Below are 13,257 nucleotides of genomic sequence, written 5' to 3'. Positions count from 1 at the left end.
TGAAATTATTATCATTTACATATTTTGAAAAATGCCAAATAATAAATTCAGCTTTCTGTAGAAGGCAATGTTACTAAGTGATTACATTAGCTAAAAAAAAGTTAATTGGAAAAGTATTCCCTCCAAAAAAAACGTCACCCTCAAGAGTGTCTCACCAAAATAAGATATTTTGAACCCCGTGCTCTGTTGTTGGTGGATATGCATTCAATTGCTTAGGACCTAGGTTCTGAAATTCTCCCCTTAAGCTCCTCCTCTTAAGTAATTTGTTAAGTTCAGTTCGGTGACCAAGCATTTGCTAACCTGACCCAAAATCTTCTTCGGTGACCTGTTGTCATATTTTCTTTTATGATGTGCCTTGGGAGGTTTGTTAAAGTGTTTTATACAATATGTTATATTCCAAGTTCTGGAAGCATTTGCAAAGCTTACATTTCAGAAACATGTTTACTTTGCAATCGAACAAAGGTGAAAAACACTCACCTAAATCTTGCTGCCCACAGTATGTTCTAAACAAACTCGTGAAATCTGTGTATTGGACTTAGTTAGAATGGAGATGTATTTTCTTCAGAATTTTAAAAATTGTGTCAGGTACCTTGAGCTGAATTTTACTTCATGGCTTTACTGAAAAATGTTGCCAATTTGGAATTAATTTTTCACTTTTCAGACAGGTGCAATCACTTGTCCCCTGCCAGATTCAATCAGTTTTTTGAACCTCCCTTCGTTGCTTATTCCAGAAGGGTTTGAAAGTTTTTAGAAGGGTTGGTGCTAATGAGGTTTACTTTATTTTGAACATCATTTTCCATCATAGTCATCTAACTGTTTCAAGTTCAGGAACGCATTAAATATTTTCTCAGGTAAAATGTCAAAAATTATTTTTTCTGGTCTTCTGGAAAAATTAACCATGACCAACATTCCTTTTAAAAACTTGATTTCAACTGTTCACTCATGTTTTATGAACATTCTGATGCAAAAAATATTATTTCCTTACAATACTAATGCAACTAAAGATTTTTGAATGAAATCTTGCATCTGTACCTTCTCCAGGTCAATGAAAACCTGCATGTTCCACCATATTAATCCAAGTATTGCTGGCAAAGACAACTTGCAGCTTGTAAAGGTGATTCATCAAGTCAAAATCTCAGATTATGCACATTAGTCACCTATGACTGAATTATCTCTCATGCCCATTGCCTCATGCCTGTTGCATGCAGAGAATGCAGCCACAAAATAGACACTGAAAAGCTGTGTGTCTGGTTTAGTCTTCTAGGTTAACTCAGTTTCTCTCAGTCCAATTGCTGATTTTATTTTCTGATCTTTCTGCTTTTGAAACTGAAATAAATGAGATTCTTCCACTTGTGTCATTGCCCATTCATTCCCATCTGTTAAATCTATTATTGTTTTGTTCAATCCAAAGCTGCTATTCTGAAGACTCTGCACCTAGTATCTGGAACACTTTGAGTTAACTTTACTTCTCCTTACAGCGAATGGAAATTCACATCTGTAGCCACCAAACACAAACTTATTATAAAGGAACTCCAACTGCTAGTCTGTCTCCAGAAAGTTACTTTTCTCTGAACTCCAATTATCTCTTGCAAAATTTTCTGAATATTTCTTTACCTTTGTCTTAAATCCTAATGCAACAGTTGAGACTAGAGCACCAATATGATCTCAGGGGCATGTTGCCAGTGTGGCCTGGTGCCCACAATACACAGGAAAGCCAGAAGGAACTTCAGTGGAACTGTGACACTGCAGTGCAGCACTGACAGAGTGCTTCCTTATCAAAGATACTATAGCTCATTTAGTGTCACTGCCATATCTAAAGCGGAGGCTTGAAACTTTGAGTCCCACTCCAGTACTTCAGCACAAAATAAGGTTAGCATTTCTGAACAACAGTGAGGGGGTGCTATACCAGAAACAAGCCATTCAATCCATTGAGTCTGCTCTCCTTTTCAATGAGATCATGGCTGATCTGACAAACTTCAACTTCACCATCCTGCCTTGTCCCCATAATTCTGGATTCCCTTACTGATTAAAACCTGCCTTTCTCAGCCTTGTATACACTTTGCAACCCAGCCTCAACAGCCCTCTGCAGTAAAGAATGCCACAATTTCACTACCTTCCAAGAGAGGAAATTCCTCCCCGAGTCTGTCTTAAGTGGGTAACGCCTTACTCTGTGATTATGCCCTTTGGTACTAGACTCTCCCAAAAGGATAAACAACTTCCTTGCATCAACACTGTCAAGGCCTCTAAGAATATTGTACATTTCAATAAGGTCACTTTTCATTATTAGAAATTCCAATGGGTTCAGGCCCAATCTACTCAATTTCTCCTTTCATGCACCAGAAACATAATTGTGAACCTTCTCATTGCCTCCAATGCCAGTAGAGAGGACCACACACTGTTTATAGTATGGCTTGATGACACCTTGTATAGTTTTAGCAAGACATCCATATTCTTACAATCAATTCCCTTTGAAATAAACACTTACAGTCAATTTTCCTTACGTAGTACCCATCGAACATGGAAACTAGGTTTTTGTGATTCGTACACGAGAACCTACAAATCTCTCTTTGCTGCAGCTTTCTCCACTCTTTCCCCATTTGTCCAATTTTCAGCTCTTCGATTTTTCCTTAAAGTGCACAATCTCAAATCTGCCAAACTCTAACTCTCCTAGAGTCTCTGTATCATCCTCACAACTTGTCTTCCTACCTATTTTTGTGTCATCCGCAAACTTGGTGATACCGCGGACGTGAATGCACTACAAGTCATTAATATATTTTGTAAATAATTACAGCCACAGCATCAATCCCCATAGCACACCACTAGTTACAGCTTGCCATGCTGACAATTACTCCTTTATCTCAATTCCCCTCCTTCTATTAGTTAGCCAATCCTCTGTTCATCTTAATATGCTAACACATACACCATGGGCTCAAGGAGTAGTGCAGGAAGGGATATCTTTTGGGTTGGTGCTGACATCCTACTACTGTAGGATAATCCTTTGAATGCAAAACCTGCTGGGGTGGGATGTGAGGACAATTATTATTCTAGGAGGTGGGAGTGGGGAAGGGGGTGAGGGCAGAAGTGTGTGAAATGGGTCAGACACAGCTGAGGGCCCTGTCAAACATGGAGGGTAGTGGTAAGTGGTGGCAATCCTTTGTTGAGGAAAAAGAGCGACATGTTGGAAACTGAGGAAAATGGCACTATTGGAACTGATGTGATGGAGATGGAGAAATGGGAAAATGGAATGGAGTTCTTATGCAAAGCAGGGTGTGAGAAAATGTAGTCAAGGTAACTGTGGGAGTTGATAGGTTTTGTAAAGATACTGGTGGCCAGCCCAACACCAGAAATAGAACATAAGTCAAGGAAGGAAATGAGACGGATCAGATGAAGGTGAGATAGATGGAAATTGAAAGCAAAATGGAAACAAAACTGATGGATTTTTCTGATTGTTGATGAGAGCAGGAACCACCACTGATGACATTCCCAATATATTGGAGAAAGACTTATGGGAAGAGCCAAGGTAGGACTGGAAACTCGGAACATTGCACATATCCTACAGAGAGATAGACATAACTGGGCCACACAGACACTCATAGCCACATCTTCGAAAGCAAAAAACATTGAGAAAGCAATATGAGTTAAAGGAGAAGTTATTCAAAGCGATGACAGTCCAGCCAAGTAAAGAAGAGTGGCAGTGGATAAGGACGATGCAGGACTCTTTTCAAGGATCCAGTTTCCCTTGATAATCCTTCAAAAAATGAAAGTGGAACTGAGGATAAAGTCATTATTGTACTGTTTTCGTTTTTAAAAGAAATCAAATAGCCGTTCTGTAAAAATGGAATCTTGGTCTAATGAAATTCCTATAGTGGCTGAACAAATATTAAGTGCAAGTATTTGAATAAGCTTTGCCTTTTCACACTGAACTGAGGAAACTGACCCAAGAGCACTACTCTTGTCTACGTAGAAAATTAACATTATCCCTGACAATTTGATACAATGAAAGAATTCTTCTAATGAGTAAAAATATACTCACAGTGCACGAAGTGTTTATTGTAAGGAAAGGCATGCAGGCTCACAAAGACTGGTTCTTTCTGATAGTTCCTAAGCTGCTTTCTCAAAATTTTATAAGTCTTCTTTCTCTGGAAGTTCATCTAACCATCTTTTAAATTCAAGCACTATCAATTTCAATGAGCCCATGTTCCCTGGCATTTGCAGCCTTGACAATAAATTTGATTCAGATAAATTGCTAAAGAAACGAAGCATAATTCCTCAAATCCTCTTCATAATTTCAACTCATATTGTGTGGAATTATTTTGGTGTGCATAATCTTAAATGAAACAATGTCCATTCTAGGGTAAGGTGACCACTACTTTGAACTTCAGCCACATAAATCCGAGTTGGTACATTGTTGCTGCTTAGTTGTAGGTTGACAGCTATCCTTGCAGCACCCACTTGCAATATTGACTCAGTGTTCTATTTTCATATTCCAGTTAAAAAATGATATTGGCATCAAAACAGCACATTTAATTTAGGATTCCTTTTTCACATTGTCAGTAATTTCCAGAATATTTAATGATTCATTATAACTTGCCAGAAATAACACTACATGCCTCACAGCATTGCAAGACCTTTATTTGGTTCAATGAAAAGAAAATACAGCTCACTTCAAATGAAGGGAAAACAACTAATTGCTTGGCACAATTTTATACCTCATTGATACATTTGAAAATTATATTCAGAGAAAATACACTTCCTTTAGATTTTTCTAAAAAATCAATTTGACAAAAAGTTATTTTTCTCTCTCAGTAGCATTCGCCTTCTGGACTGAAATGTAATGTGGGAATTCTCACAACTTAGCATCGTTAACCCAAGTTAATGTATAACAGGAAGTTTCAACATAAAACCCAACATTACCTGCCCATGATTTGTGCCCCAATACATAAATCCACCTGATGCATTGCCAATTGAAAAGCAAATACTTTCTTCATTGCCTAAGTACACATCCTCTGACTGTTAATCAAACAGACTCTTTTTTTAATACTCCCGTAAGCTTCTCGTAGAGACGGCTCATCTATTTCTGGAAGCTCTGGGTCAATGTTGGAGAGTTTACAACCCGCTGGATGTCATTGTAGAAGAAATTCAGATAAATTGCTAAAGAAACGAAGCATAATTCCTCAAATCCTCTTCATAATTTCAACTCATATTGTGTGGAATTATTTTGGTGTGCATAATCTTAAATGAAACAATGTCCATTCTAGGGTAAGGTGACCACGACTTTGAACTTCAGCCACATAAATCCGAGTTGGTACATTGTTGCTGCTTAGTTGCAGGTTTCTGCCCTGCCCTATGCAAAAGTGCTTAGCATCCTCTTGGCATGTCTATAAATGGTGTGATTGGCATTAAACTAAAAGTCCAACTTTGGGTTAGTGGGCCTCTACCTTTAATTCTGTGATACACTATGTCAATACGAGTTTTAATTTCTGGTCTGTTTAAATATACATGTAGTCTGGCCTGAGAAGATTAGAATATGCTCTTCATTATTACTTCACTGGTCTAGTCTTTCCTCTGGTTTCTCCTTACCCACCCCGTACTCCCATCTCTACTTTCTACATTTGCTCTCTCTACCTCCTGTCTCTTGCACAGTACCATCCCACTTCCACCACTCTTCAGACACAGTACTGCCACAGGACAATTTTATTATCTTTAACAGTATTACCTTAACTACAAATAAGGCCAGAGGGAGTGTCTGGCTGAGATCCACAAAGAAATGTAGAGTGAAGGGAGAACACGTTTCAAAATAGCTTGCACTGAAGGAATTATAAAGACTGTTTCCTCACTGGTCAAACACCACCAATTAGAAAGCACCCATTTCTAGTTTTAAAGTTCAAACAGCTTAAAGTTATGGAAATTGATTTTATACACAAACACAAAGAAGGAAACTTAGGAACTGAAATAAAGATTGCCACAAGTTATGTTTGGTCCACATATAACATTTTGGTCATTGTTGGTTGAGTACACCAGCTCACAACTATCTGTGAGCTGCTTTTTATGAAGAAAGTGCAGTCATCATCCTCTTCAAGTGGTGGAAACTACAGAGGCTGCTTAGTCTCATGTGGGAGAGGGAAACCATGTTCTAACTAGATAATTTTCTTAAAGGTAACAGGATAATAATTTACTACATCTCAATCACTTGTTACAAGTTATATATGTATGACAGACATTATCATAGAGGCTTTAAGGAGGATCAAATGTCATGTTGTTCTTTCAAAATCAGTCCACAAGTTCATATAATATCATCATAGTGGGTTGTGCTTATGAAATTCCTCAGCGTTAACTCTTTCAGACCCATTTACAACAAACTTTATTACTGAGAGGATATCTGTAAATTGTGCTGAATGTCAAGTGCATTCTGCACTGTAAAACATACAAATTACGAAGCATGTTTGAAGCTTACAATTTATAATTTTTAAATAATCCTTTCAGACTTAAATCTCCCTTGACGATGAAACTCATGCTAACCTCTGCAACGATGAGCAGATCTGACATATAAAGATATATAAAGGTTTAAGTTTACATTGAATCTTGGTGTCTTTCATTTCACTCCTTTTGGTTTCTGTTTTAGTCAAAAAAAAGAGCTGTCACAGCATGTAATCAATCAATGACCATGGCCAAATGTGCTTCAACACATACATTTGTCTTTGAAGAATCTGGAAAACAACCAAACTCAAGCTCTTTTCACTTGGGTGAGAAGTGATGCTGCCCTCTGGAATTTCTAATTATCACCTGCTCCAGTTTGGAGAAGCAAAGGATCATGGATGCTGGCCACAAGAATTAAAAAGAGGGAATGCTGGAAGTATTCAGCAGGTGCAGCAGTATCTGTGGAGACAGAAAAACAAAGCTAACATTTCGGGTTGATGATCCTTTGTCAGAACTGCCAATACTGATGAAAGGTCATTGACCAGAGATGTTAACTCTGTTTTTCATTCCACAGATGCTGCCAGACTTGCTGTCTATCTTCAGAGTTCTCTGATTTCATTTGATTCAGTTGATGCTTCATTTACACAGGATAGCTCACCTCACTGGATCTGACTGTGCAAGTAAAGAGATCAGGAAGCAAAAAAGGAACAGCATAAGCTTGAGGCATTACAAGTGCCACTTGCAAGGTGCTTCAATATTTCAGGCAGTCCTCCCCGAGATGTCTGGAAGGATGTACACCAGTTCATACTATAACTTGACCTAAAGGCAGCTACAATGTAATTTTGGTGAATAAGAGTAACAATCAAACATAATGTACAATCTGCAACTTAACGTAGAATTTGATATTTTCAAAGTATAGCTTCAAAAGTTGAACAGTGATGTGTCTCATGGGGAATAATTGAAACAGCAATCATAATTATAGACTTAAGTACAAATATGATCTAAAGACTGAATTAATCACAGTTTTTACTAGTAGCAACCAGCTAAAATCGCCACTTATTTCAGAACTAACCATAAGTATTTTTCATGATCTTTCTTGTCACATAAAAGTTTAAATTCCTCTCGAAACTAAATTTCACAGAATGTAGCATCTATCTGTGACTAGATGAAGGATGGCAGGTTTAATAAAATACTACGGAGAGCTGCATGTTAGTGCATTCTTCCTGCCAAAACTACAAGCATGACAACGTTAAACAGCTGTTGGATCAGGCAACAGACACTTCAAGGAAGATTTTAAAAGAGCTCATCACTGACATGGTTACAAATTGAAAATCAATACATTTAAATGAAAACAATTTAACTGTTGTTTTATAAAATTAGGAGGATATTGTGATTTTTTTTGCCTGCAGTGAATAATGAGATAATGACTCAATGAGTCAACACTAAGGGTCACCCTGCATATTTCTATCAGAGATTTGAAAGCATATAGTGAACAGAATTAATTTACAGCTGGATAATACAGCTAATTAATGATATCCTTGGCCAACTAAGATGTTACAAATAAGATAATCTATATAAAATTGTTCACAAAAGGAGGACACTCGATGATATGGAGGCTGATCTCTCAACTTTTCTTGGTGATGCACGCTTATGTGTAAGAGTTCAGGTGATTGATTGTGACCAACCCTGATCGACTTACAGAAGCTCAAAAAGGCATATAAGCCTCCCTCAAAACATCAATATCAGATTTTGCATTTATAGTGCGGGTTTGGGGAAATGGTGAAACGGAAGATTTGTTTGAGCAATTTGACAACAGGAAAACAAACCTGAATTGAAAAGGTGGCCCACTAAGATTTTCTCATCTAAAATCAAAATAGTAAGTTGTGAATTAACGTTGTTAATACAGTTTAAATGAAGAAACCTTTCTTGCATGGTGCTTAATGTTTTTTATCTTCACACATTTTCCTCCCAGAGTGAAATGCACAATAGAAAACAAGGTGCTGAGCATTAAAAATCACAACTTTTCCTATGAACTAGGAATTTGTTGCAGTAACTATACTGGTTGCCCAAAAGAAAAATGACTTAAGTGCATAATTGAGTATAAGGTATCTCAAACATTTAAGCAACATTTCTGCTGTCAGAAAAGGATTCTGACTCTTATCTTACAGTAAAGAAGCAAGTATAGTTTGGAACTAAGTCAAGAAATCAGGATGCAAAGAGAGAAGGCAAGTCAACAATCACAACAATACCCCCTCTCCCAAGATCTGAACAGAGGTATATTAGGTCAATTTGGTAATTTTCAAACAACTTATCTGGCGAGGTATGAATTTCTCACATTGCTTCATTTTTAATTCCAGATAATGCTGGTTTGAATTTCAAGAGTTATGAACTATATTTAGTCAAACATTTTTCAGCTCTAGCAAGCTAAGGTTTTAAAAGTTAATTTTGCAAATTATTTCCTCATGTCCTACAATTTTATCATAGTCTACAATAACCTTCTTGGAAAAGCAAAATGGCAAAGCATCTGTGAAGTTGGGTAGAAATGAGGTCTGCATAATTGGAATACATTAGTTCAAAACGTTATTGAGTGGAATCCGGGAAAATCGACTTACTAGCACTGCATCATTAACTGGACATCAAACTGTGCTATATTAAAAATACAGCTCAGTGTACATTAATTCAGGTTAAAAATAAAGTCAGATTGTCAGCCCATTAACCAATAATTTATTAAAGTAATGCAAATTCTCAAATACCAAGTGGCTTTCCTTAACTGAAAACAAATAAAAATATATTTTGCTTCTTTGCAAAGGCTCTGAATTCTGATAAATTGAATTTTATTTTATTATTAAAGGTGTCATTTCAATTTAGTTACAAAGCATTGTATTCCTGCTTTCGAGGCAATCCTCAACCATTGTTTTGTTCTAAGACAAGTGACCAATCCTTAATTATACAATTAAATGCATAGACTCAACAGGGTACACCCAGGGTGACTTACTTTTGGTGTCGGACAAGAAGCTGTGGACAGGCGTGATGTAGCTTGAGCTCGCGGTGATTCCGATGGAGTTGTGCTCAGCGATGCATTGTCTCGTGGAAGGACTTGGACACCACGAGAAATGATGGAGTCTGGGATCTGAAAGTATAAAAAATGCTGAAGATAATAAATTACAACAAATATTCACTTAGAGTTAAAGTCATCTTCATATTTCAATACAAGCAAACTGAAAGTTGGCTTTCTCCTATGTTTGGAACACATTGTAAATCAGATGTTATTTCACTTTTATATGTAAACGCATAAGTGCTGATTTTAAACAAATTTTATAATAATTGTAATAACTCAATTTACCACTGAATTTTTCAAATATCATAGTTTGTTACACTGGTAGTGAATGTTGCCAAGCTGACAAGAATTAAAACAATAAGTGTAACTAAAAGACAATACTTTTAATTCTAAGCAATGCTTTATGTTTCAATCCTACAACTCATCTACATTAATAAACATCATACTTGTAAATTCTAACTCTACATTATATACTGACTGGGATACGTTATATTCTATTACTGCATCATGGCAACATAAATGGACAACAAGCTCATATATAATATCAATCATTAAATATCTTAATTAAATTGTACCAAACATTTTTACCAAACTTCTGGAAATTGATCACTTGCACTAATATGGCAGCAGCGATCACTTCTGCAAAGTATATTTCTCAAATGTCATAGTTTGTAAAGTGGCATATACCATTTTTGAATTGGGATCAACTAATTCAATATCTTCACATAAATTGAAAAGGCAAAACAAACATGCAGTGCAAATCGGAATTTTTAATTGAAAAAGAAATTAGGTATCCATTAGAAGTTTGAAAAATTTGCAAATGTCTGTGACAACGATTAATGCAGTAATGATATAGATATTAAAAGAAAACTGCGATTGGTGGGGCTCACTTCAGTTGGTCTAGATTTAACAATTAGCAAAATACAAAATACTCTCTGACCTCTCCCAGATTTTACTGGCAACTTATTTATCGTCTTCAAAAGTTTGCAGTTTTCAAAGCAAATTTGAAGCATGTCTAAAAAAAAGTGAGGATTTTGAGAATCAGTCAGTCTTTTTCATCCTCCATATCTGCGAGCAAAATTCTCTAAAAGTTAATTTTAATAGAAAGCCAACTGAGAATCTATATTAACTCCTGTGAGAAGTACAGATCAAACTCCTGTAGTTTTTGTAGCAACAAATTTATGAATTCTACCATCATCTGCATCTTGACAAATTCACAACTATTAAAAAGCTATATTTTCAAACAACTTTAATGTGAATAGTCTCTGTATGTAACAACTACTATATCACTTATAAATTGTTTGTAGTCATTTGATTTCCTTTATTGGGTATTTTTGCTTTTCTACCACCTACTTCAATCTAGCTTAACATTACTTCCACTCAATATTTAATCCCGCAGGCTGTCCTAAAGGGAAGGCATTTAATCATTTAATCAAGCAGTGAAAAAGTGTACTTTATATGCACAAGGATATATTTATGTTGAATGCTCAGTGACAAATGAGAAATAAATTTATGAATGATTCACATGAAGTCAATGAGAACAATGGAAAACAATCACAATTATGAAGATACATAATTTGATGACCATTTAACAAGATGACCATGTTGAAAAGGATAATCTAAATGGCTAAAGTCTAATTGAAACAACAAAATCAGTGCAAGTGGTTCATTTCCTCACAGTAGCACAATGCAGTGCCAAGTGTTTACTTTTAATGCCTCTTTGGTGTCTCTTACCGGCTCTCCTGCACTGATGGCAGTATGAGAGTGATGACCAATGAAACCAGGGACAGGTTTACCACCTTTAGCCATGACAGGAGCGGGACTGTGTACAAGTTGGAAGCTCTGATGTACAACACAACTATCAGCACTATGACAGGAAAATACAGGCAACTGGAGAAAAACAAGCAAAAATGATTTGATGGGTAACAATGAAATAGGTAGGTTTGATTCTATATGTATGAATTCCCCTGTTCAGTGCAAGGCTTCTTACCTTGGCTGCTATGGCTGCTGCAGTAATGTGCGAGGATGAACTCTCTTCAGTTGAAGCTACTCCACTATCTTTCTTTTCTTCCTCTTCGTCTTCACATTGAACCCCTTTGTCTTCTGTCTGTTTGTGTGGGCTGGTGGTAGGGGGAGGAGACAATGGGGGTGGAGGAGATGGGAGGTCCTCCAGCTCATCATGAACTTCTTTCACTTTCACAATTGCATCCCGCAATAAGTCAATAGCATGAGGTAGGGCAGGTAGTATAAACTGGAAGCATTCCTGCACATAATGCAAAAGTCAGATTAAAAATGATCAAGAAATACAAAGCTCAGTTAACATGTAGGTATATTAATACAGCTTATTACATCAACCCAAATTAAGAAATTAATAAAAGCAAGAGAATTTTAAAATAATGAACATTACCATCTTAAATCCTGCAACAAGCAATGATTTAATAGAATACAAAGATGGATTTTTGTCACATTTGTAATGTTGTAACTTACAGGCATTTTATGAGAGTTTCCTGCTCCGTGATAGCATAACACCACTAAGTTAATTGTTGTGGATTATTAAAGGATATTGCAATGGAATCCATTGGTTTCAAAGCCAAGCTATTTTAACAGAGGCTCTAAATTATCAAGGAAACTGAAAAGGCAAAGTAAGAAAGGAAAGTGGCCCTCTTATTTTCTCAGGAAACTAAGAATGAAACTGAGTTTAGAAATCAAAACCTCCGAGGAGACTGAAACAGGGTGAACCAAAAGGGCAAAGAACCACTGGAGCTCAGCTGATGATCCCAATGGCACAATGCAGGGAATCTGAACAACAAAAGGCTACATCTAGAAGGTGGGAACAGCCATTTAGAGTGATATTGGCGATAATATCTGCTAATTCTTAAGATTGGTCTTTGGTTAAATTGCATTTAATGTGTAATTTATTGTTATTGTTAATAATCAACTGCAATTTGGCTATTAGTTAACACTTAAATAATAATTCAGAATTTTAGAATATAGCTGGTATATTGTGTTTGCTTTGTTAGAATCTTAATGCTTTTGTTTTAAACTGTGAAATCTGTGGGTTCATTCTTTCTGTAAATAGCTAGGATTTGGATTTCATTCTTTTAGAAACAAGTTGCTGGTCTTGATTGAGATCATAAAAAATATTTCACAGAGAAGAATTGCTGTTATAGTTTAAATACTCAATTCATTTTTTTCTGGGTCCAAATAAACAAAGAAAATATTTCCATTAAAATCTTTTGATTCCAATTCTCATCCTCCAATCTGAACAATGTTGTGCTTTTAACAGAAAATTTAACAGCAAAACAGGTATGAAATGAAGCAGATAAATACAATTGAGACATATAAATAGACAGTGCATTTTATCTGGGGAGGAAGGAGAGTCACAACAGAAGATGCGATAAGAGACCATGAAGGAAGCTCAATTAAATATGCCCACAAGACTAGTCTTTACTATGTAGCAGAGCCACAATTTCTGACACAGAAACAACAGAAGTAATGGTGACTCCTACCTGTGAACCCTTCTTGCTACCAGGCAGATTAATAATCAGAGTTTTGCCCCTTATTCCACATACAGGTCTGACAATAAAAATGAAATGACAATAAGCAGGAGTACATTTTATATACAGCTTATAATTCAATTACCTTGAAAACTGATGTTCTGCTTCAACAGCCCACCCAAAATCAAACCAGATTTCTCTTTGATCACCTAACGGTTAAGTGGTGTAGGCTGCTCTTCATCTTAAAGTGGTTAGGAAAATTTATCCCTAACAAAGAAACTGGAG

General features: G+C 36.3%; 1 protein-coding gene across 5 annotated transcripts in view; it reads right to left on the bottom strand.

Moving 5' to 3' along the window:
- gphnb (gephyrin b) overlaps positions 1-13,257 on the bottom strand; it is a 536,356-nt gene that overhangs the window by 208,444 nt on the left and 314,655 nt on the right. For 3 of the 5 annotated variants that reach the window (XM_060828874.1, XM_060828876.1, XM_060828877.1), the window contains 4 exons: positions 12,985-13,051; positions 11,466-11,738; positions 11,210-11,365; positions 9,413-9,565 (listed from right to left, as the gene is read on the bottom strand). In XM_060828874.1, coding sequence (XP_060684857.1) covers positions 9,413-9,565; positions 11,210-11,365; positions 11,466-11,738; positions 12,985-13,051 — 649 coding nt within the window. The remainder of the gene's footprint in view (positions 1-9,412; positions 9,566-11,209; positions 11,366-11,465; positions 11,739-12,984; positions 13,052-13,257) is intronic. The other 2 variants (XM_060828875.1, XM_060828878.1) reach the window with 1 other exon arrangement.

The sequence above is a fragment of the Hemiscyllium ocellatum genome, chromosome 8, assembly GCF_020745735.1.
Source record: "Hemiscyllium ocellatum isolate sHemOce1 chromosome 8, sHemOce1.pat.X.cur, whole genome shotgun sequence".
Classification (NCBI taxonomy): domain Eukaryota; kingdom Metazoa; phylum Chordata; class Chondrichthyes; order Orectolobiformes; family Hemiscylliidae; genus Hemiscyllium; species Hemiscyllium ocellatum.
The sequence above is the reverse complement of the archived record's forward strand: the minus strand, read 5'-3'. Positions and strand labels throughout refer to the sequence as shown.